The following is a 26,514-nucleotide window of genomic DNA, read 5'->3' as shown; positions in this document are numbered from 1 at the left end:
TAAGGTGCCTAGTGTGAATCACATTTGCTGTGATCTTATTTATTCATTGTGTGTCTGAATGGCCCCCAAATTAGGGTAATTTTTTTTATATTACATAAATTTAGGCTAAATCCACTGGCCGAACCTAACATCCATTTCTTGCACATTGTCATTCTCCAGTCATTGTCTTAGATGCGTTTATCTTAGCATATTCACTGCATTGCTGTAGGATTTTCCACCTGAAGAACTTGACATCCCTAGATTGATTTGGTTTGCATGAAGTCCATTACATCATGGGCACATCTTCACTAGCAACGTTAAAGCGCTGCTGCAGCATTGCTTTAACATGGCTGGTGTAGTCGTGGCATGGCGCTGGGAGAGAGCTCTCCCAGTGCTATAAAAAACCCACCTCCACGAGGGGCGCAGCTCCCAGCGCTGGGGCTGGTGCACTGTCTACACTGGCACTTTACAGCGCTGTAATTTGCAGCGCTCAGGGGTGTGTTTTTTCACACCCCCGGGTGAGAAAGTTGCAGCGCTGTAAAGTGCCAGTGTAGACAAGCCCTATGTTAGCATGAGCCCTGGCCTATGTCCCCAGTCACTGATAATCCACTGGGAGGGTGACGTTGTAGGAGCACAAAAGAATTGCAACATCTGTGATACCAAAGGGTAGCTGTAAGAACATAAAAACAGCTATACTGGGTTAGACCAATGTTACACCTTCCGACAGTGACCGGTGCCAGATGCTTCAAAGGGAATGAATAGAACAGGGCAATCATTAAGTGATCCATCCCCTGTTGTCCAGTCCCAGCATCTGACAATCAGAGGCTTAGGGACACCCAGAGCATGAGGTTACATCCCTGACAATTTTGGCTGATAGTCATTATTAGATCTATCTTTTGAACCCAGTTATACTTTTGGCCTTCACAAAGGCAAAGAATTACACAGGTTGGCCGTGCATTGTGATAAGAAGTACTTCCTTTTGTTTGTTTTAAACCTGATGCCTATTAATTTCATTGGGTGACCCCTAGTTCTTATAGTATGTGAAGAGTAAATAACACTTCCTTATTCACTTTCTCCTCACCAGCCATGATTTTATAGACCTCTATCATATCCCCCTTCAGTCATCTCTTTTCCAAGCTGAAGAGTTCCAGTCTTTTTAATCTCCTCATATGTATGCTGTTCTATACCCTTAATCATTTTTGTTGCCCTTCTCTGTACCTTTTTCATTTCTAATAAATCTTTTTTGAGATGGAGCGACCAGAACTGCATGCAATATTCAAGGTGTTGGCATATCAGAGATTTATATAGTGGCATTATGATATTTACTGTCTTATTAACAATCCCTTTCCTAATGGTTCCTAACATTATGTTTGCTTTTTTGACTGCCACTGCACACTGAGCAGATGTTTTCAGAGAACTATCCACAATGACTCCAAGTTCTCTTTCTTGACTGGTAATAGCTAATTTAGACTCCATCATTTTTGTATGTATAATTGGGATTATGGTTTCCAATGTGCATTACTTCGCATTTATCAACATTGTATTTCATCTGTCATATTGTTGTCCAATCACCTAGTTTAGTGAGATCCCTTGGTAGCTCTTCACAGTCAGCTTTGGACTTAACTATCTTGAGTAGTTTTGTATCATCTGCAAACTTAGCCACCTCACTGTTTACCCCTTTTCCAGATCACTTATTAATATGTTGACTAGGACTGGTCCCAGTACAGATCCTTGGAGGACCCCGTTACTTACCTCTCTCCATTCTGAAAATTGAGCATTTATTCCTACCCTTTGTTTCCTGTAGTGACCAATGAAGCTCCAAAAATGGGTGGTGTGGAACAGAGGTCACTGCAAGGCAGTTGGTTGATTTAGCACTTCCCCATAGGACCTCCTAATAAGCAAGGACTGGGATTCAGGAGGTCTCAGTTCAGTTCCAGGCTCTGCCCCAGAGCCCTTGTGTGACCGTGCGGGAGTCGCATAATGTCTTGTGCCTCAGCTCTCCATCTGTAAAGCTGGATGATCATATGTCCCTGACCCACAGTGGCATTGTGAGGCTTAGGGTTTGTGTGGCACTCAGCTATTACGTGGACAGGAGCTATATAAGCAGAGCTCTATCTGCCAGAAAACAGAACTGCCCGTCTTTGCCAGCAGAAGGCTGGTCTACACTAAGGGGGAAAATCGATATAAGATACGCAACTTCAGCTACGTTATTCATGTAGCTGAAATTGCGTAAGTATCTTATATCGATCACTTACCCGCCCTCACGGCGCGGGATCGATGTCCGGGGCTCTCCATGTCGACTCCGCCACCGCCGTTCGCGGTGGTGGAGTTCCGGAATCGATAGGAGCGCGTTCGGGGATCGATATATCGCGTCTAGATGAGACGCGATATATCGATCCCTGAAAAATCGATCGCTACCCGCCGATACGGCGGGTAGTGAAGACGTAGCCAGAATCCCAGAAGAACAGCTGTAGCCTTTGGCTGGGATTAGCCCCTGCTCTCTAACGCAGAGAGCTGTCATTTACCCTCCTCCTGCCAGTGCCAGCCTTCCTGAGTCTGCTCCTACATAGGAAAAATCTAGAAGAGCTTTAGGACCCCTCCGACCCCGAGGCTATGACCCAGCACTAATTTCAGAGGCAAGGGTTATTTTCAATAGACTTTTTTTTATTGTTCAGACAGCAAAGGCTAAAGCAAATCATTTGCATAGCAGAATAGCCTCATGGATGTAATTTGAAATAAATTGGATGGTAAATAGAGATCTGCTAAAGAAGCTGTCTCTCATTCTGGCAACATCAGCAAGGTTGCCTTCTGCACAGTTACCTATGTAACATCACATTTTTGATTTTGTATCCATTCCTCATACTTTATTCAGCTCTTCAATCACCAATTGCATATTTTTAGTCATCTGCAATTAGCAAGGTGTCATCTTCAAATCTTAGAGGATTGGTCCTTGCAGAAAGATGTTTCCTCTGTATCCCAGTGTTGTTTTTCTGAATTTTTCCTCCCAACCTGCTCTGATTAAAATTTGAGAGAGAGAGAATCTCTAACCTCTTGGACTGTAGAAGAAACCTAAAGCAGAATGTTTGCACTGCAGAGCTTTGGAATTTCCTCAGCTAGTGCTTATGACCTGGGGAAAGAATTTGCAACATCCAGCTGCAAACTCACTAGCTGGTAACTCTTTCTGATCCTTTTATGTCCCTCACTAGAGGGAACAAAACCGAACAAAAAGATGGAAGGGTTTGAATGGAGCTCAGAATAAAGTTTGGAGAAGTTGGAAGAGCCCTACTTTGTGCCAAGATTGTTTGACTTCTCAGAGTTATTCAAACTCAAGGGCGTCATTTGTTCACAAGAGCAGCATACTGGCAAAACAGGGAACTGGGCCTGTTGCTCCACCTGCTAAAAAGACATCAGGATGGAGGAAAATATTATACAGAACATCAAAGGGAAGTAAGGTGCGTGAGAGAAAATGGCTGCTACCTGCAATTCCTTCCACATCCCCCAGAGAGGAGGAAGACTTGGAACCTTTAAATCCTCCTATTATTTTGGCTGAAGTAACCCTGTCAGAAGGAGATTACAGTTAGTAGTTTGGGCCTAGAAGGCTTCTAATGGTTCATTACCACATCTGGGCACCAGAGAGGCAGGTAGCATTATACCCTTTTAGTGTCAAGACTCGGTGAAATGTTCAAATATTCCCAACGCTTTCTAGAGCTGTGAAAAAAGCATGAATTATTGAGCAGGAGGCCCCTGTCACTTTCATCTTGGCAAAAAGTGAGGACGCCTGCGTTAAGATCACAGTATCACTCACAGTATCACTCACGTGGACAGTTTTTTTCCTTTTTTTTAAAAGGACCTTCTGCTGTTTCACAAATTAATATTCTTATTGCTCCTTCTAAATATAGTGTCTTATCACTTACTCATAATTATTTAAATCTGGTAATGTCTCACGAGTTCTTCATGGGCATTTAATAAGAGGGGAAACCTACTATTATATTCATAGGAAAGTATGTTACAAATGTAATAATAGAATGCCAATTAAAGATGTTCATCTGACCAATTTCTATGGGAAATTGCTTTGATTATTCTATTTCGTCTATTCATTGTTCATTCTTATACCATTTTCTTTGAGGCTAAGTGACTCAGTAGATGAATATAGAATTCTTCATTTCCTATAGCGAAGTGCAGATGTGTAAGACAGAATAGGGTTGGCATTTTGGATTTACACAAAATAAAAACTTCATTTTTATAATTGGTCTGGAACAGATTTTACTCGCTCATTTGAAGAAATTCTTGGGGCTGTGTCCTCTTTTAGATGGAGCTGATGGGGGATGATGCACTAGAAGGGTCTGTTCTAAGATAGACTGTACCAGGCCAACACAGAATTAGTGATAAGATAAAGGGTTCTCAACAATTACTTTTCTCCCCTAATTCCCCCAGTCCAGCACCAAGCTCATCTGGACCAAATCTGTTCCTGGAATACATCTGGCACATTGCTTCATGTAGGAGTCTCTTCTATTTATAGCAAGCAGGCAACTGAACTGAAGCAAGCATTTCTCTGGGGCTTGGATGAGTGTGTAGTATGGGTATTACAGAAATAAGGGCTAAAAGATTTTAGAAAGTTTAAGCATTATGCAGGTCTGCCCTAACACAGATGATGGTCCATGACTATGAAATCAGTGCAGATGGAGGTGTTTGACTTACAAGATCTTTGGCATAAGTGAATAGCACTGGCAAATGTTGTTCTAATCATTTCTCAGCCAGTGAACTTCAGTGATTCAAGACACATCCATTCTTTCAGCAATATACACACCTGTCTATTACAGCATTCTGTTCTTGTGATATTTTATAATCTAGGGCTACTCCTGGTTAGCTGCTTATGCTAAGGCTTTTGGGGCGGCTTGATTAGTTTAACTAAGCTGTTGTCTTACAGGCCTTGAGGCTTGTAGATTCATTGCATTATTGCTTTAATTTATACCTATGTCTTACCTACCCAATTCCTATTCCTATATGCTGCACCCCTTTAAACATTCCTGTTATCTTTGGTTAGTGATGATACTTTCCCCTTATCCTTTCAACACAAAGGGTTTGCTAGGGAACTGCTGTATCCAAGGCAACAAAAAACAATTTATGAACCTGGCACACTTTCAAAAATGTTTCATAAAGGAAAGACATGCCCTCTTGGGACAGATTGGGCATGGAAAGATGATCGCACCCCAAAATTACCCAGCAGATTAGGCTTCTGGAGAGCAGCTGTAAGACAAGAGCCATATAAAACAAGAGTGAACCAAACAATAAATTTCTATTACAGCTACTGAAAGCGTTCCAGAGGGTAACACACAGCCAATCCATCCCCAAATTATGCTTTAAATAACTCACTGAATAGCAGCCTTTGAGCTGCTGCTTAGCAGCCCATGTTATTCTGACCTTCCTTCATTTCTCAGCATCAAAGCTGATGGTCCTGGGGCTCGGTCAGCAAAGCTGGGACTCAAAGTCCATCTAACTGACTCTTCACATTTCCCCTCTTTCCCCCCACCCCACCTTTCATTACAGGACTTTCAAAGTCAGATCTGAATCCTGGATGCCGGTCTGCTGAATTTGGTTGACCAAAGATGGGAAGAAGTGGCAGGGGGAAAGAATTGCTGAAATTGACTAGGTTGATATTTCAGCATTTAATAAGAGATGTAGAAGGATGCAGCTAGCGTTGTCAGCTCTGATTTTCCATTGGCCAGTGAATATGCAAAGCTACATCTAAGAGCCTCTTTATTCCCCCCCTAAAACCATAAATATTTTAAGTTTTATATATAAAAAAGAAAATACAGATCCACTTGAGATCCTATAATGAACCTCGGGATTGAAGGGATTAGAACTAGTTACAGAAGAGGGTTTCTTATAAAAGCAGCAAAAATCTGCGACGCTGCAGAATATGTTCACCCCAGTGGTTGTGTAGTCCTCCTGGCAGGTTTGGTGAGAGTTAGACATTCATGTGCAGGGCTGATGAGTGAGAGCTACTTTTTTAAATTTTACCTTGTGAATCTATAGCTTAGATACATAGTTCTTGCGTGCATGCATGCCCACAAACACACATGCAAATACACAAACATTCTGAAATGAGGCTGGACTCTGGAACATCTGCAGTGCGGGAGGAGAACTAAACCTTTAATTAGGGATTTGTAAACAGTGCCAAGGTGATTGAGTCATTGTCTGACTTGCTTTCCAAAAATAAATGTGTTCTTTTTACACCCCCGCCCCTGCAAAATGAACAACAAGCGAACAGAATGGTTCATGAAGCAGGAGGCATGGCATGGTGTGTGATTGTGAGTGTCCTCTTGCACTGGATCACAGTCACCGTAAGCAGCCTAGTTTCCATGGGGACCGATGGCAAATGGAAGGCAGGATTTGTGCAGGGCTGAAATAACAGGGGGAAGGGTCACATTAACTGGGAACCATTTGAAGACAGTCACATAGACTCATAGACTTTAAGGTCAGAAGGGACCATTATGATCATCTAGTCTGACCTCCTGCACAACGCAGGCCACAGAATCTCACCCACCCACTCTTGTAACAAACCTCTAACCTACGTCTGAATTATTGAAGTCCTCAAATCGTGGTTTAAAGACCTCAAGGTGCAGAGAATCCTCCAGCAAGTGACCTGTGCCCCACGCTGCAGTGCAGAGGAAGGCGAAAAACCTCCAGGGCCTCTGCCAATCCTTCCCGACCCCAAATATGGCGATCAGCTAAATCCTGAGCATGTGGGCAAGACTCACCAGCCAGCACCCAGGAAAGAATTATCAGTAGTAACTCAGATCCCACCCCATCTAACATCCCATCACAGATAATTTGGCATATTTACCTGCTAATAATAATTGGCCTCGCTCTTCATTGTTGATGACAAACAATAAGTGACAAAACTCTTGGCTCTTTTCTGGTTTGTTTCATATAGTCTGGAAAGAGCCAATAAAAATGTTTCTAAAAATAACCCCCAGTTAGGTGAGTAATATCATTCAGTACCTACAGATTCTGGACATGAAGAAATCTTAGCATTCCATATTAATTTGTAAAAATTATTCCTTATTTATTAGCATGCACATACAGTAAACAGGTAAAATAGATTGCATTCATCACCATGTTCAACTAGAAATATCTCTGCTTGGATAAATGAACTTATGGGCCCTGTTGCAGCTCCGGATCAGTTCAGGGGTTTTGCATATAGAAATAAGGCTTGCAGGGTGGGAGTTTAAAAAATGCCAGTGGACCAGAACTTTAACGGTATTTAGATGCGTAAAGATGCGGGCTCCTGGTCTGATTCTCAAAAGCACCTAGGTGCCTAACTCCCATTGGCTAAGTGATTTACAAGCACAGTCCCATTGACCTTCATGCCAAGAGGAAGGATTTTTTTGGTTAAGGCACTGCGCTGGGATTCGACTCCTGGCTCTGTCAGTGTCCCTGTGTGAGCTGGGGTGAGTTACTCAGGCTGCAGCTCCCTTTGGCTTCAGCTGAAGTTATGGCTGCAAAGCACTTATGAAAAATCTGCCCTTTAATCTCCTTGTGCCCCAGTCCCCTCATCTGAGGATACGGGAGGGATTGGGTGTCAGGGCCCTGGATTCTGTTCCTGGCTTAGTTACTGACCTGCTGCGTGACCTTGGGCAAGCTACTGTCCCTCTCTGTGCCTCAGTTTCTCCTCCACCCTTTGTCTGTCTTGTCTGTTTAGATTATGAGCACTTTGGGGCAGGGACTGTCACTAGCTATGTGTGAGTACAGTGCCTAGCACAGGGGAGCCCTGATCTCAGTGCAGGCCTCATGGTGCAACTGTAATACTATTACAACTAATGAGAATCTAGACTTCAGGAAGAAGATTCTGAGATAGAGAAACTGTCCCCTCGTGTGGCTCCAGTTCCATCATTGCAATGCTGTGTCTCTCATTGGTCTCTGCAGCATTTCCCATCTCGCTTTCACTGCCAGACAGACCACAACACACACCCATTTTGCGGTAAAACAGGGCTTTCAAAATCTGTCCCTTGTATTTGTTGTATTCAGATTCCAGCCACTCTGTTGGGCCTCACGTCTGTCTGATGCAACCAGCAACAACTTGGGTGGAAACCATGTTTCTTTTATTATCTTATTTGTAGTTAATAGACCATTGGAGGCCAGCTCCTCAGCTGTTGTAATTTGTTGTAGCTGCATTGGCTGATGTGGAGCTGTCCTGATTTATATCTACCTGAGAGTACTGAGCGCTTGAGATGCGTCTTGGCTGTAGGCGATGAGGGGCAGACACATCAGATTCTCCTCAGCCCCTAGTAGTTAGTGTCTTATGATGTAGCTGATAATGACACCAACTTCCATGAACAGGAACTTTATCTTCCCTCTTTTCAGTTTATGTTCTTTTACCAGCAAAACTTCCCTGTTATCTGCTGGAGCTCTCACATGCTCTCTGTATTTTTATAACCAGTCATTTATCCATTTCCAGGTGCCATTCATGCACCCCACATAATTATAATTCCTTTCTCAAAGGGTTCCGTTATGTTGCAGCCAGGGGTAAGACTGGCAGTTTGTGTAGACACACCTGCACTAGCTACTCCTGGGGGAATTCTGCACCACCGTGCATGCGCACAATTCATGGCCTCCACAGATTTCTTTGCTTCCCTGCAGAAAAATGACTTTCTGAAGGGGAAGCAAAGGGAAGCCTCAGGAGCGGTCATGTGCCCCTCCCCAGCAATGCGAGCGCATCGTTTTGGGTACCTGGAGCAGCTGGCGGAGAGGTAAATCACTGCAGGGAGAGGTGGGGATGTGGAGCTGAGGATGCCTCAGCTGGTGGCTCCTACCCTGCTCAGCTACTAGTCCCGGCTGGGCTGGGAAGGACAAGACTTGCTCTTCTCCTGAAATAGCAGCCTGGGCCAGGTCAGACCCCCCCCCAGCTACAGAAAGCTCTGCCCCTCCCACTACCATTGCTCCTCAGCCATGTGGGGAGGGGTCACTGTATGGGGAGCTGCTCCACTGTCCACGCAATCCCTGCACCCAGAACCCCCCATCAAGCCCTCCCACACCAACCCTCACCCCGCTGAGCCTCACTTCCTACAGTTGGACCCCCTTCCCATCCCTCTTCACCCAGACTACCCCCCTGGTGAGTCCCCCAGCACTCCAACCCCCACCCTGATGAGTCCCTGCACCCACACTCCAACCAGCTGCACCCAGACCCCCCTGCTAAACCTCACACCTAGACCCCCTGCTGAGCCCCAACCACCTTCACCTGGATCCAGGGGCGGCTCTACGAATTCCGCTGCCCCAAGCAGGGCGGCGTGCTGCACCGCTTGCGCTGCCGGGTGCCGGTCCCGCGCCTTCGCGGGACCTCCCGCAGACGTGCCGCTGGTCCCGCGCCTACGGTGAAGCTTCCGCAGTCATGCCTGCAGGAGGTCCGGTCGTCCCGTGGCTCCATTGGATCTCCCGCAGGCATGACTGCGGAAGGTCCGCCGGACCCGCCTGCCGCCCTCCCATTAAAATGCCGCCCCACGCGCGCGCTTGGCGTGCTGGGGTCTGGAGCCGGCCCTTCCTGGATCCCCTGCAGAGTCCCATTGCTCCTGCACCTGGAACCCTGCAACAAGCCCCTGTGCATCCAGATCCCCACCCACCCAGACCTCCCACTGAGCCATCCAGACCCAGATTGCCCCACACAGAACTCTCCCCCCACACACTGGGATCCTGCTGGGCTAAGCCTGCCTGCCTGCCCATGCTTGGTGCGGCTGGCATGGAGGGGCAGGGCCCTGGGACATTTCTAGGGCAGGTCCAGCCCTTGTGCTATATCGGGGTGGGTGCAGCCTCACCACCAAGTCCATGTCCCGTTCAGCCAGTGGCCTGTGCTCCCCACTGCCATGCTGGAGCCTCCACATTTATTATTGATAAATAGATTTTTGCAGAATTTTAAAATACTGTGCACAGAATTTTTAATTTTTTGCTGCAGAATTCCCTCAGGAGTAACTAGTTGTGCTCTAGCTAGCTTGCTAAAATTAGGAATGAGGACGTCTTGGTGCAGGCTTCAGTGCTGGCGGCACAAGTGAGTACGTGCCCTGGGGAGTCTGGTGGGCTTGTGCAGCTACCACTGAAGGCCAAGCCATGGCGTCCTCATTTCTACTGTTAGCAAGCTAGCTAGAGTACAGCTGGCACAGGTCGGTCTACATGAACTGCCATTCACACCCCCGGCTGTAGTGTAGACATACCCCAAACCAGGGCTTTGGAGGAGGAAATCAAATGAGAGAAGATGGGCCCAATCCTGTAGTTGTTACTAAAGTAAAGTTCCCACGGAGCCAATGGGAGATTGTTCCTGAATGAGGAGCGCAGGATGGTGCCCAAATGAACAACTGGAGATTGGCAGTTGCCATGTCATCCTGGACAAGAGTGTTCTGAAGATCATGAACACATGACAGATCATTACCCATGGCTGTTCACCTAATCATTGTGCATCTTCTTGCGAAAGCCCAGGGGATTTATAGCCCACTGAGAAGCAAATTACATGCTTGGTGGCTGTGGGTTTTATTTAGACTGTGAATGCAGATGTCTAATTGGAGTTGGGTATTTATTAACATAAGCTGCTTTGCCATGCAGAAATCTGAGCTAATCAAAATATTGTAAATATCGTGCCTGGAGAAATGTCACTCTTCGCCATGATTGCATTTCCATATTCTTTTTCATTCTGTTTAAGATAGTGTAAACAAATACTTACAGCCTGATGGGGTGGAAACATGTGCCTAACTCTAGGATCTAACATAGGCCATGTGCACTTAGAAGGCGCTGAGACAATAATGCATTGCAATAGCTCCCCATTTCCTCTGTTCCTGTGTTATTTGGGCTTCGTAGTTGTAGTTCCCAGGCATTAGCTGCAGGCACAAAGACATGGGATGCCTGTCTGTCCATTTCATCCGATACTGCGGGATGCTGTGCAATTGGATAGATATCTGATGCCACAAGAATCAGGGCATTCATCTTGGCAAAAAGGGGACAGACTCTTTGCTTTCTGTCTGTCTGCACTTATATACTTCTAATCATAGTCGTATCTGAACATCACAGAATTATCTTCTCCTCAGTCTAGTGTTCATGCACCGTCTTGTTGCTTCCCTCCTTACCCGGATGTAGAAGTAGCATTCCCCCCACACACACACCCCAGAACCACCACCCCCATTTTCTATCCTTTGGGCAGGGGATGTGTTGCGAGACAGGTTCTTGGCGTGCCTCTACACCATGCTATTATGATGATTACATTCCATTTGTTTTACGAAGGCATCTAGAGACACTGATTAGGGTCCCATTGTGCTAGATTCTGCACAGACAAGGGTTGCAAAGACAGCTCCTGCCCTAAAGAATTTTGTATTCCAAGATACAAGAGATGGGGAAAAGCAGTAAATGGATGAGGGGCATTCCAATCCGAGTTCCCATATGTTGGCTGCCATGCAAAAGTGTATTTTTTACTCCTCCTGCAATTGTGCAGTTTCACATCTGTAAGTTGCTGTGGAAAAAAATAAGCTTGTCAGCAATTGAGGCTTTTCACATTTTGAGATGCCATTGTTTTTGCAGTCTTTCCTGAGGGAGGCCATTGCTGAGCAAGACATTCTTGTCATCTTTTGATTTCTTTGGAACAGCCTCCTTGATTGGATATGTACGATCCCAAATAATTGAATTCATGAATTGAATCATGATGTCTGCTTGCATCCTATTAATCATGTCAGTGTGCATGCATTTCATTTTCGCCTCATTCAGGTATAGACCATATTCCTTACTACATGTTTTTACAAACTCCAACATTTGTATCGGTGCTTGTAGCAAAGAGCATCATGTCATCGGAGTCTGTGAGGTCGGTTAAGACATGTTCACCAATGGAAGTCGCAGCTCTTTCCACTCTGTCAAAAGCTTCCAGGTCTTGTCATATAATAAATTCTGAGTACATGCTGAAAAGGCTTGGAGACAGAATACACCCATGTTGCACGTCCTGCTCACCGGTAAATCAGTTGTGGTTGCCTGCTCCATGATATCAGTACTGAGGTCACTAATTTCTTTTAACAATTCTACTGGTATGTTATCTACCGCTGGTGCTTTCCCAGGCTTTGTTTTCATAATAGTACGCACCAGTTCCACTCACAGGATTGATGACTCTGGCTCTATGCACTCCTTTCTGTCGTCCTGTATTGTAAGTGGCTCTGCTGAGGCATACAGATTGGCACAGTAATCTGCCCAAGCATGGTTAATATCATCACTTTCAGTGAGGACTCTGCCATCATGATCTTGTATTATGCTTGATTATAGGGGAAACTTTCTGATAAGAAGTCTGACCATTATGAACACACTTACCTTTTGTAGTACTCTCTTTGTGACTCTCAAGTTCCTCACACTTTGCCCTGATGTAGTCACTCTTGTCTGGTCTAGTCTGCTTTCAGATCTGCTTGTTAAGTTCTTCGTACTCTCTCCTAGGTGCTTCAGTCTTCAAGTCACTCTGTCATTCTGCATCATTTTTTGCCAGTCCAAACACTTTTTCTGTTAACCATAGTGTGGTCCAGTGCTGACATTTTGGAACATGTTATTTGGCAGATTTGAGCATGACAGTTGTCATTTCATTCCAAAGTTCATTCGGATTGTTCTCTTCTTTCACCTGTGATAATGCCTCAAACCCATCCCGTGTTAGCCTCAAACTTAAAATTAAAACTTAAAAAGATAAGATGTTTGGCAGGTCCAGTGCATGTGGTCTTGTCCAGAATCAGCAAAGTAAGTGGCAGATTGACTTTAAATTGGCACTCCTGGTTTTCCAAGTCCTACAAGCTCCTGGCACTGGCTTCATTTGAATCCTGCTCCTTGAACCTCACATTGACTGCCCTTAAAAATTACCACCGTCTTGGGAGCTCACCATTGCCTCTCAAGCTGGCAGGCAATAGTATATTCGCTTTGTTATGATGTGGAACTCCATCCCCATCACAGAAACCTTCTCATATCATCCCTCAGCACTTTCAAAAAGCACCATAAACCTTTAGGGGTTTTTTCCGCCCTATAAATGCATTTTTGCAAACAACTTCTAAATTCGACCCCATCATTTTGGTTTTATGTGGTTGCATTTTAGAGGAGTGATATTTTATTATGCTGTATTTGTTTTTATTCTGTTCTACAAGTAGCTTCCATCCTAAGAAAGCTATAGAATAAATTACATTTATCCTTCAGGAATGATCTCTCTCTCTCTAAGGCTAGATTTCCATTACATTTGAGGAGATATCTTTAAATACCTGAGCTACACAGCACATCTGTCTCAAATTAAAAATGTTTTTTTTATCTTGATGACTGCAACATTTGTTAATAGCGATGAAATTTTCCATGTGCTTTTGGTCTTGTGCAGGATACTGACTAAAATACAGAGAAGTTTAGAGCAATAACTATAGCAGATGAACAATTATAAAAGTAGATGGGATTCAAAGGCATTTTAATTTGTCATTGTTTTGCTTCTTCCAGAGATGATCTGAATAATTACACTGCCTATAAAAAGCGAATGTGTAAGATTTCCTCTCAATATTAAATTCTCTCCATTCCCTTTTAATATACGTGAAAATAAGATGTCTCTGATATCCTCTGATGCTTTGATCATAATATGAAAACCACTGAATGGCTTGTGCAATTTGTGTTTTTGTTTGTTTTCTTGGTGTTTGGTGTATGGAGAAATTACTTTGATTTTAAAAAGTAAACATGAGCCCATCTCACAAATTATAAATATTAGATCATGTTATTTTACTGCCTGGAAATTTTCTCAGTTGTCAAAAATATATTGCCTAGTGTGCACAAACTCTAGGTTTATACTGAGGACTTAAAGGAAGGTGACTGTTTAACCCGATGGTACAGTGAAATACCTATGTAAAAAGAAGGGTGGTGCTGCCATGAAGACACTGGTCTGGGATGTAGGTTCAGCTCCAGACTCTGAAACAGACTTTCTCCATGACTATGAGCAAAGATCCTAATTGCTCCATGCCTGAATTCCCCATCCGTAATATGAGGATGCTAATATTTCTTTTCTTCCCGGAAGTGTTTGTGAGGATAAAGCTGCTTGTCAGGTGCTCAGATACTACAGTAATCGTTTGATTGATAGGTTCAGAGAGATTAAGGCCAAAAGAAACCATTGTGATCATCTACTCTGACTTGCTGCATAGCACGGGTCATAGGACTTCTCTGAATTAATTTCTGCTACAAGGCAATAGCTGTGGATGAATTAGAGCATCTCTCTTAGAAAAACATCCAGTCTTGATGTAACTGTGTCCTGTGATGAAGAATCCACCACAAACCTATGGTAAGTTGTTTTAACGGTTAATCACCCTCACTGTTAAAAATGTGTGCCTTATTTCTACTCCAAATTTATCTAGCTTCAACTTCTAATCACTGAATCTTGTTCTACCTTTGTCTCCTAGGAACAATTACAAGATGGTATATAATTGAATAAGCAGTCAGGTACATAGGATGTACTCAAGGTTACCTGGGTAAATGATGGAAATAGGTGCACAGAGAGACTCTTATACAGCAGCAGCAAACAAGCAAAAACAAAAACTAGGAGAAACAAGAAAGAAACTTATCTCTGCTTCCTTTTTGTATTACAGCCTGAAGAATCAATAGTGATTCATCAGTCAAAAGAAGGAAAAAACATCAAGATTTTTTCTGCAAAGAAGAGTCTATTAACCAATAAAAAGGATGCTTTCTTGGACAATGAGCATTTCCTATGTGGATTCATTAATTAACGTATAACTAAATCTTCACTTTGGACAAATACATGGATTTTCTTTTTTAATTTTGTGGTGAGTTAAAATATTTGGATGGATTTTTTTTTTTACCCTTTCAAGATAATATATTCAGCACACGGTCTAACTTATGATAAATATCCTTTAAGAAACAGCATCTAAACATCACTCATCCTCAAAGACAGTGGAAATAAAATATTTTATTTTTTTCATATTTATTCTTAGATTTCTTCTGAGAATATAAAATTGCTCTATTAAATTATCCATGATTGTGATGTAATCAGTCTTCAACCAGAAATAAACATGATTTCTTCACCTTCTTCGGCATGATTTGTGTCAACATATAAAGAAAAAAAATGAATCACGGGGTATGTATAATGGATGAATCTTTTCCTTTCCTCTTTGTCCTCAGAAAAAATACATATGGTTCACTGAACAATGAAAGCTAAAATTAAGGAATAAAACCCTTTTCCTGCCATTCAAGTTTGATTCCTAGAAGCTAGATGAACGCTACCCCCACTATCGACTTTGCTGAATGCTAACCTACAAAAGACATTAGTCTATCCACATGATGTTCCTAGGAAGAAATTGCCTGTTTGGAATGTTTCAAGGCAGTGGAAGGAACAACAACACCTATGCCATGCTAGTGGCACAATGTGATTAGGTGAATTGATGTTTCCTCTATTAAAAAAGATATTTTGCCCAGTGCACCAGGTGTTTTTCTAGAAAGTAAATGACAACAGAGGGAAAATTGTGAAAATAAAGGAAAAGGAACCCAGCTCAGAGGTGAGGTTCATGATGTGAAAGCTGGATTCCCTTATGCTCCCCTGACACCTACTTAATCCCACCTACTGAAGTATAAAGGACTTTGTTAATGTGGTACATGTACTGAGGAGTGGGAAGCAGGCGCAAGAAGGTGAGGGGTGGGAAGGACAGACAGGCATAAATTAGGCCAACTAAGACTCCCTCTGGACTCCGTTAGACTTGCTGAATTTAACCCCAGTGCCTGACGTGTCTTTGAGACGGTTACGTATTCACGTTGCACTGGGGAACTTGACACCACGGCACAAGTCCCGGCCCCTTCTCCATGCATAGAGAGGCCTAGTGCCGAATGGGAGTGAGGGCAGGGGCATCGGGATCACTCCCATGCAGCTCATCCAGCGCCTGTCTGTGCAGCCCACTGCGGTGAGAGGGGGGCCATGCTGCTATTCAGGCACCAATTCAGTCACTCTGAGCATGTGCTTGTGCCCCACAGAAGGGACACACTTGCAGTTAAGCACACGCTGGGCTGAGCAGAGAGAGACTTAAGCACAACTTAAATGCTTTGCTGAATTGGGGCCTACGCTCTTGGGACACAATCGATTCCATGGAGAGTCTCCACTGCTGCTTATTAAAATCAGGCGGGGAGAGCGCCTCACCCTCATTTCTCCCATGTTTCTGCCCAGCACCCAGCCCAGATACTAGCAATGGCTCTTAGGCAAAGGATTTGGGCCTAAATAGTTATCCTATATCACATAATCCACTGTTCATAGCAATGATTGAAAGCAAATGAGTTCACAGGATAATAACTGTCGAGGAGTTCTGGAGCATCTATTTTTAAACCCTTCAAGGCTGGTCCTTTGGTGTTCTGGGGTGGTATCCCTTCAAACTGTGTGCAGTATTCATTCACTAATTTCTGCCTACAACCTGCCTCTGCCATGGGTCTGTAAACGTCCGCTGTTGGAGTTCGCCCCTCTCTGGGGCAGCTGGGAGACGGGCCACCTCACTACACGAGTCCTGTGCACTGGCAAATTAGCCTGGTGGGACAGGGAACAGCCAGGAGCTCAGGCCCTCAGGCAGGGGCTGAGCAAAGCAGTTCAGTAGTTTAAGCCCAGGCTCCTGGGCCTGAGCGTCGGGGCGAGGGAGAGACTGCCACCCGGGAGTGGGGTGGCAGGGGGGATGCAGGTCCGCCCACTCCTCTGCATCCCAGCCCGGGGCCCTAACAGCGGCAGGCAGCCTGCTGCTGTGTCAGTGGGGATCCTGGCCGCAACACACTGACATTGGCTCTGGGTGTGCTGCAGCCAGACTAGGGTCGGCTGCCCCCGGGCCACTTCCGACCTCCCCCTCTACTGGTACCTGTGTGTCAGCGGCGTCTTCCACAGCGTCCCACACCATGGGCTCCTCGGGGTACTGAGCAAGGGGTAAACTGGGCAGCTCCTCGGGGTCCCTTTGTACCGGTCGGCTTAGGGGCTCTTCTAGCGTCTGGTCAGCATCCAGTCTCCACAGGTATGGCCAGTCCTCGGGTCGGTCGCAGGAGTCTCCCCAGCGGGAGCTAGGGCATCAGCGTCTGGCCTCTCCAGCAGCCAGGCAGCTTCTGAGCCCTGGGGCTGGGCTTTTATACTTCCTGCCCTGCGCCTTGACCTCTGAGGGGCGGGCGCAGGCTCCAGTGACTCCGCCCACTTTGGCGTCTGTAAGGGCTCGTCCCTCTCTGGGGCGGCTGGGAGCCAGGCCGCCTCACTACAGGGTCCCATTGGCAGATTGTGCATGCTGAACTGGTGTCACTTACAGGGAGCAAACAGGGTTTGGAGGGAGGAGGGTTCAGCTCAGGAAAAGATCTGAATTTCCAAGATAAAAGCCATTTATCTGGGTGCCCCTTTGTAGATATTGATTATTTATCCACAGGGAAAGCATTTATTGTTCACTGACTTGGTGGTAGATTGATAACAAAAATAACTGGAGCCACTGGCAAGCCATATCCTGCAGTATTCTAAATTTTTCTGCGGCAAAGTCATGCAGCCAGCAGAGAGAGCCCAAGTTAATTACCTAACCGATCTTTAGGAACTGGACTAAATGTTATCAAGTTCCAAGAGATGGAGACAATGCAGAACAAATATGGATTGTATGAGCTATAAAACGCATCTGCATTTAAAAGGTTCTGGGGACTTTGGGATCCTATGAATTCCAATGTAAAGATAAACCTTCTCTGTAGAGGAATGTTCCTGATTGTTTTAAGCATGTGCAATAGTGTGATTCTCTTTGGGCTGCTTCTGTCCTTGCTTTCTGCTGCCTCCTGGATAATAGGCTTTGACGTTTCCTTTCTGTGCACACTCAACTAGAGGCTGCTTCACACTGTCGAAGTGAACAGTGATTCATCAGTTCCTTTACCAGGAGAAGTCACAGCAAGGTGCAAATGGACACTGCAAGGACACTGGCCTGCAGCTACTGGAAATTAGCCAGACACAGGATCAGGGATACTTTTAATTGAATCCACAGGCCACCACAATGCCCTGCAGATTTGTGTGTATGATAGAGAGGCAAACAAATCATGTACAGGTCATTAATCTCTGTCCACCTGGCTACAACTTAATAAAACAAACAAATAAGGTATTGCTCCTGGCACTTAGGTGCTAGGCAGCATGGTGTTCTTGTCAAGCATTTTACATTTAAATTTGGGTAATTACCTGGAAAACTGCAGTTCAGAGGCTAACTTCATTTAATTTTTTATTAATAGCACTGAAATGCTAGTGTTAATTTTATTTATTTGTTATGTGACTGCTTTCTCTTTGAAGTCTTAGATCTAACCACAGCCAAGTACAGGGCACATAGTGACTTCTGTTGTAGCTTCTCCTTCATGCTCTTCAAAAAAAATGATTATACGGGGAAGGAGCTCTTTAGGTTTATCTCTTGCCAGTAATATTTTATTGTACCTCTGGCTTTTGGATTCTCTCAGCCAGAATTGCAAAGACCTCACCATATTGCCACCTGCTTTGCCCTTATGATGAAAACAAGCAAATGTGTACCAGTGGAAATTTTTTCTTTCTCTTGCAAAAATAATTAAAAGTCAAAACTCACCAGTTTCATTTTTACATGAGCATTTTTTTCAATACTGTGGGAGAGAAGTGAGGTGATTATCTGCTAAATTAGGATTAAGATCAATAATAGATGCTGCTCTGTGGAATCCTGCAGAGTTTCTCCTGCCAGCAATGAAGACTAAATAGACCCCTTCCAGGCTAAGAAGTCAGGCTGCTATCTGAATTATAAAATTCTTTGGCATAGCTCAAATGAAATCTGGTGGCAAAATGCTCTACTTAATGGAAAAGCGCCAATATTTTTGGGGGGATTTACCACTATTTTTACTTAGAATTTAAACAGATTTATTAAGGTTCCTTCAATTAATAGTTGGAGTAACTGGCTTGACAAATAGAGAAAAAGAGTCAGTAGTGGCTACATTCATGTCTCAGTAAATAAAAATAGAAATTGAAAGGTCAGGGGGACCATCCCCTTCAAATCACAGACTTTTTAGCTGAGATAGTCAAAGTTGACTAGGGGATTTAGACACAATTCACTTTAAAATTTAGTGAGTTGTCTCTAAATGCCTTTGTCCACTTTGAAAATCTCACCCTTTACAAATGGCCTGTATTTAGTTTTGTTAAAAGCTAATAAAGGAGAGTGAGAGAAATACATGATCTTGCTTGTTTATAATTAGCACAAATGCTTTTAAAAAGTCCTCTCTTCTCCTGGAGTGAGGTGAGTAAAATCAAAGACTGACTGCAAGAGAGCACAATAGCTTTGCTCAAATAACTCTTGATTGCAGCTGGGCACAAACATTTCCATCATCACACCGCTCAGACACAGCTGTCATTACCTATGCAGAGGGGGTATTCAGTTCTTTGCCTGAAATGCATGCACTGTTCGATAGCTGCAGAATGTATACTGTCTATGAAATGGACAGACGAAATAAGTTAGAAGTACTTCTTAATTACAGCCTTTCTGGAACTGATTTTTCTTTCATCACTTTGTTTATATTAGATGGGGAAATGTCTGGTGGAGGAAAATACGATTTAACAGCAAGTAGACCTTAGATGAATCTCTCTCCTGGGTGTTCAGGTAGGAGTAATAATTGGGAAAGTCTCAGTGTACTAACACAGTGCTCCACCTTGTGTGAAAACCTCAACATCTAAGTCACAAACAAGCCTCATTCCCTCATATCATAGAAGGAAGGAGGTACTAGCACACTGTGTTATCATGAAGAAGACAATCTCTTCAGTGCTTTGACCTCTTTACTAACTGATGCTGCTTTCACTTTACATGTTTTAAATAGGATTTCCTAGGCAACTGTAGTGATGGGCTAGGTATGTACATGTTGGTAAAAGTTAAATGGTATGTGACGCACAGGTGGTTATTAGTTCAGTAGCAGTAGTACTTAGACTCCAATGGAAGTTGGGACTACCCTGTGCTAGGCAGTGTATGTCCACGCAGAGACAGTCCTTGCCCCACAGCGTTTATCACCACGACAGCCAAAGGAAGTTGCAGCCTTTCCCACATATACATGCCTGAATTGCACATGGGGATGCAAATTTACACGTGCCTCTCAACATGGAGTAGTCTGACCAATGGGCCAAAACCCATCACTTGCCGCAGCCAGTGCCTCCAACTGGTGTCTAATTCCCTCTTCCTGAGCAAGGTAATCTAAAAACTAGCTGAAAACCACCCTCACCTTTGCTGTTGTGAAGGGCCCTTCCTGTTGTTTTGAATGCTGGCTATGGCACAGAGATGTTATTGCCTGTGCCAGTGGGCAGTCTCCTCTCCATCCCTCAGAGATGCCCCACAGACCCATCAGGGCCTAGAGAATGGCCCTGAACTAGCCCAGGCCAGTTTCTGGGAGCTGTGGAACATCACATGCCAGATCACTGCATGTGGCAGGGCAGATGCCATATTTGGGGTCAGGAAGGAATTTTCCTCCAGGTCAGATTGGCAGAGGTCCTGGAGGTTTTTCACCTTCCTCTGCAGCATGAGGCACAGGTCACTTGCTGGAGGATTCTCTGCAGCTTGAGGTCTTCAAACCACAATTTGAGGACTTCAATAACTCAGACATAGGTTAGGGGTTTGTTACAGGAGTGGGTGAGTGAGATTCTGTGTCCTGCATTGTGCAGGAGGTCAGCCTGGATGATCATAATTGTCCCTTCTGACCTTAAAGTCTATGAGTCCATGAGATGCCCATTATAAGTCTCTATCTAAGGTGCTGAAGAGCGGGCGGGGGGGAGGAGGGGGAAGAGAGGAGGCTTTGGCACTGGTGACAGTCTCTGTATAAAGTCTAAGTAAAACCACTGAGACAACAGCTGGCAGCAGCTTTGCGTCTCCTTCATATCTGATGCAGGCAGAGCCATCTCCTGCTGCCCCAGTGCAGGGATGAACAGCAGGAGCCAGATGGATGTGTCAGTGAGAAGAGGGAAATATTACTGTGCTGCATTGTTCTTTCCTCTGAGGGGCGTCTGACCCCTCATGTTCAAGCTAGACTGCAACCTTAGACTCCTTATTGCCCCTGTACACCTGGATAGTCCTAGTTACTGCTCTGCGGCTGGCCAGGAGGATCTGGCCACAGTGATAAGCACATTCATCACTCCATGTTTGGCTAAACTACTGCAATTCACTGTGTCACTGAAAAGCTGTAGTTGGCTTGGATGGAGCAGAATGCTTGCTTAGCAACACAAACGGCCATAAACAGATTGTTTTGGGAGTGCTGGGACAGTAGGAAATGAGCTTCAAAGTCTTGGGCCTAATCCCCTATAGACTCATAGACTTTAAGGCCAGGAGGGACCATCATGATCATCTAATCTGACCTACTGCACAATGCTGGCCACAGAACGTCACCCACCCCCTCCCTAACCTCTGGCTGAGTTACTGAAGTCCTCAAATCAAAGACTTCAAGTTACAGAGACTCCACCATTTATTCTAGTTTAAACCTGCAAGTGACACATGCCCCACACTGAAAAGGAAGGTGAGAAACCTTCAGGGTCTCTGCCAATCTGATCTGGGGGAAAATTCCTTCCCGACCACAAATATGGTGGTCAGCTGGACCCTGAACATGTGGGCAAGACCCATCAGCCAGACATCAGGAAAGAATTCTCTGTAGTAACTCAGGCTATGTCTATACTACCCGCCCGGGTCGGCGGGTAGCGTTCGACTTCTCAGAGTTCGATATATCACGTCTCATCTAGACGCGATATATCGAACTCCGAACGCGCTCCCGTCGACTCCGGAACTCCACCACCGCGAACGGCGGTGGCGGAGTCGACGGGGGAGCCGTGGACTTTGATCCCGCGGCGTCTGGACGGGTGAGTAGTTCGAACTAAGGTAGTTCGAGTTCAGCTACGCTATTCGCGTAGCTGAACTTGCGTACCTTAGTTCGACCCCCGCCCCCCAGTGTAGACCAGGCCTCAGAGACCTTCCCATTGTAGTGTCCCATCATCGACCATTGGAGATAGTTGCTGCTAGCAGTTGCACATTGGTTACATGCCATTGTACACAGTCCCACCATCCCCTCCCCTCCATAAACTTACCAAGCTCAGTCTTGAAGCCAGTTAGGTTTTTTGCCCCCACTGCTCTCCTTGGAATGTTGTTCCTGAACTTCACTCCTCTGGTGGTTAGAAACCTTCACCTAATTTCAAGCCTATGGGCTTTTAAGCCTCCTTAAAGAACACATCTCACGCTAAGAGCAAGGCCTCCTGCAACAACTGTGCTCACTGGGGCAGTGGAGTTGGGGGAAGCTGGTGAGAACAGGCGACTGAGTTTTTTCAGCATTAGGTGGTTCTTCTAGCCAAACTGTCCTGTTTCTTTAGCCAACTTGCAGCTCATACCTAGGAAGGGTGACATTGAAGAACTCCTTTCAGAACTGTTCATTTTAAGATTTATCTAAACTAATTCCTCCTGTTTTAAAGAAATGGCATAAAACATATAATTCATAAGGGTCTTACCTGTTTCTAATCAGAAAGATTTCAGAGCATGGCTGCGGATGTGACTGCATCTGGTTACACTGCCCAATGCAAGACAAAAGTTGGCAGGAACCTTTTCTCAGTGGGACATAGGCCACTGAGGGTTCAGTGAACTGCAGATGTGAAACGGTCCTGCAAAGGAAAAGGGCTGGGTGCATTGCAGAAACAAATTCTCTGAGGATAGTAAAAATACAGAGCAATCCCTACGTAATTAATTCATGCTCCAGCATTAATAGTGTTCATATAGTTGAGGGAGGAGTGTTCAAAGATGAGTGGGCTGCTTGTTGTGTGGTTTCATGTTTACAGGGATTGTTCAGGTACTGTGTTCTGGGTAAACACATGGGAGGACTTCATGTTTCTAAAGCTAAACTGGCTCTTTATTAAAGAACTATCTGCAGAGGTGCTACAACTGCTGCTAGCATTCCAGCCATGTGCACACAGACGGACTTCCTGGTGCCACCACCAAACTCTTCTGTGACGCTTCCCAGGGTCAGCCAGGCTGTGAGGCACCTCACTATCACCTGCCCTTAGCTTCACTGTCCCTCATGCAGGCTAGTGATAGACACACTCCAATTTCTGAGTCCTCTGAGCGTCCCCCAGCACTGTCTAGCCTCTTATCCACTGGACACACACAGAAATACCAGGCCTGCTGTTGCCAAAAGACCAGTGCCCCACAGCGTAGTAGTTACCCCTTAGAATACAGCTCTGTTGAACACACAGCACTTATACTTGTTTTCTCTAATAACAAATATAAGTGTATTTAACAAAGGATAGAGAGTCATGTGATTGCAAACTGGCGTATTGGAACCAAAGGGTTACCTATACAATAAAATCATAACTTGCATTCTAGAGCCTAAACTCAACTAACAAGACACCCTCTTGCCTAAGAAGGTCCCTGCTTATCCCAAAGTCTTTCCCACTGTGTTTTTAAACCAGGATGGTGAAGACCCTTCTTTCCTGAGCCCAGGCTTGCTGGCAACTTGTCTCCCCTTGAGGATGGATAAGTGAGGGTTCATCTGCATCCCAAATATAGTTCCAAAAGCTCACTGTCTTTTCCTAAACAGGGTAACCCCTGTTATGTTTGGGTTTTTTTCCTGCAGTCTCTGCAGTCCCTGGATTGGCATTTTGCTCAGACTGTAAATGGGCATCCATTGTGAACCATACAATACTCAGTTTGTACACAACCAGCCAGAAAGAGAGATGCATCTCTTCTCCCTGCCTTATATGTGGATCAACTCTTGGTGACCTGCCTTAACTCACAGACCTAGAGAACAGAATTTTGGGGATATATGCATAACTCCTCACATATTCTCCATACATACATCTTGCAATGATTATGATGACCAGTGTGACACAGGCTTTCATTAGAGACCTTACATGACATTCTTTGGCAAACTAGTATGTAGATCCCAGCCCCGGGTGATCCCTATAACTCTCATGCACCCTGTGCCCTCTGCCAGTTGGCACAAAGACCGATTTCCTGATGCCTCCTTCAAACTCTTCCAACTTCCAACCAGACATGCCAAACCCGCAAAAAACCCGCAGAAAATGGGCTTGTTTTTGGCTTAATTGGCTTGTGAGTTGTTTGTTGACTAGTTTTTGGCTTGTAGCTTGTTGCTTCCTTTTTTTTTAATTGGCTCATGGCAAGCAGGGGCAAGGGTGGGAAAGAGTCAGGGGTGCACAGCAGGCCCAACACAGTCCAAGACTGTATGCCGGGGGGATCTAGTCACATAGAGTGTTGGGGTTCTTAGGGATTGGCTTGTTTTGGCCTTGTTTTGAAATAGGATTAGCTTGATTTTTGGCTCATTGTGAAGGTCGGGGTGCTTATTTACCACATGAAAGTTGGCAACTGTGCCTCCAACCTATGCTGCTTTCTCCAAGTTCCATGCAGCTTGCTGCACAGGTGATTTGCCATGGAGAAAAAGTCATCCCCAAAAACTCGGGGGCCTGGATGCTGGTGATCTCTGACAGCTAATCACAATAAATTAATTACAACACAGTTTTTTCCCGTAAAGAACCACATTACAAGCCATTGTAGTGTCAGTATTTGGTGTTTTCAGAGAGACTCACAATCCAGGCAGATGTGTAGACATTGCTTTCCAGCTCTGGAGGCACCGCCGCCACCAGCAGCGGTGCAGAAGTACGAGTAGCAGTACTGCAACCCACCCCTACATTAACCTTGCGACACCCCCCCACACACACACACAACTCTTTTTTGGGTCAGGACCCCTACAATTACAGCACCCTGAAATTTCAGATTTAAATATTTGAAATCATGAAATTTACAATTTTTAAAATACTATGACCATGAAATTGACCAAAATGGAGCATGAATTTGGTAGGGCCCTACTTATAGCCATTCCCAGAGGCATCTGTTCACCCTTCTCCCCAAGAGCACTTATGTGCATGGAGTGGACCATTAACTTGACTCAAACGGCCTGGCCAAAAGCCAGAAGGCCTGATTCTCATTTACGCCACTCTGGCAGCCTTGCACCTTTACACTGCCAGGGTGGTGTGAAGTGGTCTTTGTGTAAAGGACAATCAGGCTCAGAGATTAGTGGGAAGATTGTATAGTGACTGGTGCATCAGGCCAGGCTGCTGTGCACCAGAAAGCAAGAGGTTTGTGATGGGATCGAGATGCCCTGGCACATTCCCCAGCTTAATGCCTGTTTCAAAGTGAAGTAACTAGTGCAACACAAAATTTGCCTTTTAGTTGTCTGTATTGTCCTGGGCCAGTCTATCAGGCTTTTGTCTCCAAATCCTTCTAATCTCTTGCTTTTGCTGAGTTTATTAGGCCTTCAAAGAGAGACATAAAAAGACAAATCTCCTAGTGGGAGCTCACTGATCCCTACAGAACTTCCTTCCAGGCTGTGCACTTTCTGATGTGTTTGTGTTTTCAGAGTCAAGTAGATCACTGCCCTACACTAGGCTTAAACACTATGTATAGATACATTAGTGCCCTTTTGAAATGGAACGCAATAAAACAATTGCATCCCCTAAGGTTACATTAGACTGAAGGGTGAAGACATTTACATTTATTTCCCTCATTAAAAAAATATCCTCTGCATTTTTCATGTGGAACTTCCATAGATTATATAAGCAAATTTAATCTCTTTTAAGGCCAAGCATTTTTCCAGTTTAAAGTTCTATGTGACATACTATAAAGATAACAGATCTGAATAATTCAGTGTCATTTTGTTCATTTATCTCTTGCCATGTATGCAGTTACTGAAGATCTGAATCTAAATGGACCATTGTTAGCACCAGTAGCTACCTAGAAGTCTAATAATAAAAGATGAAACCTTGATCCTTTAGAGAAGCGCTGTAAGAGAACTTTGTGGCATGTACTAGCACAGCTGTTTAGACACTGGCACGGCTACTGGAAGGAAAGCTCTAGCAAAGCAAAACACTGCTGTTGTTTTGCAGTGTTTTTAAGCTTAGGTATTATACAGCAGATATAATACATGTGTTCTTGTTAACTGGCTTCATAGATAAAACTCTATGACAACGATGTACGAAGCACTTGGTACATTCTGATGGCATTCTTTTCCTATGATTAATTTCTCTTTAACAACTATTTCAGGCACTGCTTTCTTTATCTTGCCATTGCATCAACTTAATTAGCAACTCCTGACCTTAAAAACCTCATTCTATAATCTCCAAATTATGTATGCAAGAATCTATTTTTGTCTCCTCTTCTGACTATAAGTAGCAGTCTTCTGCCGTTCTCTGGGTTCATTCTGAATCAGCTGATGACAGCTCATCAAATGCGACTGTGTCGCTAAATCCCACTGAAAGTCCACTCACACCCCCACAGAATTTCACTAGGAAGATCCAGGGCCATTGTGTTGTAAGATAAGAACAATATACAGGCTGGCTGGTAAATGTTTCTCTCTCTTGTGCAGTGGTTCCCAAACTTTTAAAGTTGTGCCCCCCCCCTTACCCCTGTCCATGCTCCCCACCCGCAGCCACAGCTGGAAGCTGGGGACAGAAGCAGGGCCATAGTAGGGACTGGAGCAGCCTGCGGCTGGGAGTGGGGCTGTGGT

The 26,514-nt window shown here is 44.6% G+C and overlaps 1 protein-coding gene and 1 long non-coding RNA gene across 4 annotated transcripts in view; one reads left to right on the top strand and one right to left on the bottom strand.

Annotated features, from left to right (window-relative positions):
• The window catches only part of ZMAT4 (zinc finger matrin-type 4), a 162,692-nt gene extending 143,126 nt beyond the window's left edge, over window positions 1-19,566 (top strand). For 2 of the 3 annotated variants that reach the window (XM_039521795.1, XM_039521794.1), the window contains exon 8: window positions 19,506-19,566. In XM_039521795.1, coding sequence (XP_039377729.1) covers window positions 19,506-19,551 — 46 coding nt within the window. In that variant the 3' untranslated portion in view covers window positions 19,552-19,566. Of the gene's footprint in view, window positions 1-14,579; window positions 15,030-19,505 lie in introns of those variants that run through there. The other variant, XM_039521793.1, reaches the window with a different exon arrangement.
• On the bottom strand, window positions 6,160-17,044 carry LOC120396752. The gene is made up of 3 exons (XR_005593342.1): window positions 16,833-17,044; window positions 6,827-6,917; window positions 6,160-6,382 (listed from the first exon to the last, which is right to left on the bottom strand). It is a non-coding gene; the product is annotated as an uncharacterized LOC120396752 (long non-coding RNA).
• Window positions 19,567-26,514: the final 6,948 nt, after the last annotated feature.

The sequence above is a fragment of the Mauremys reevesii genome, linkage group 2 (assembly GCF_016161935.1).
Source record: "Mauremys reevesii isolate NIE-2019 linkage group 2, ASM1616193v1, whole genome shotgun sequence".
Taxonomy (NCBI): domain Eukaryota; kingdom Metazoa; phylum Chordata; order Testudines; family Geoemydidae; genus Mauremys; species Mauremys reevesii.
The sequence above is the reverse complement of the archived record's forward strand: the minus strand, read 5'-3'. Positions and strand labels throughout refer to the sequence as shown.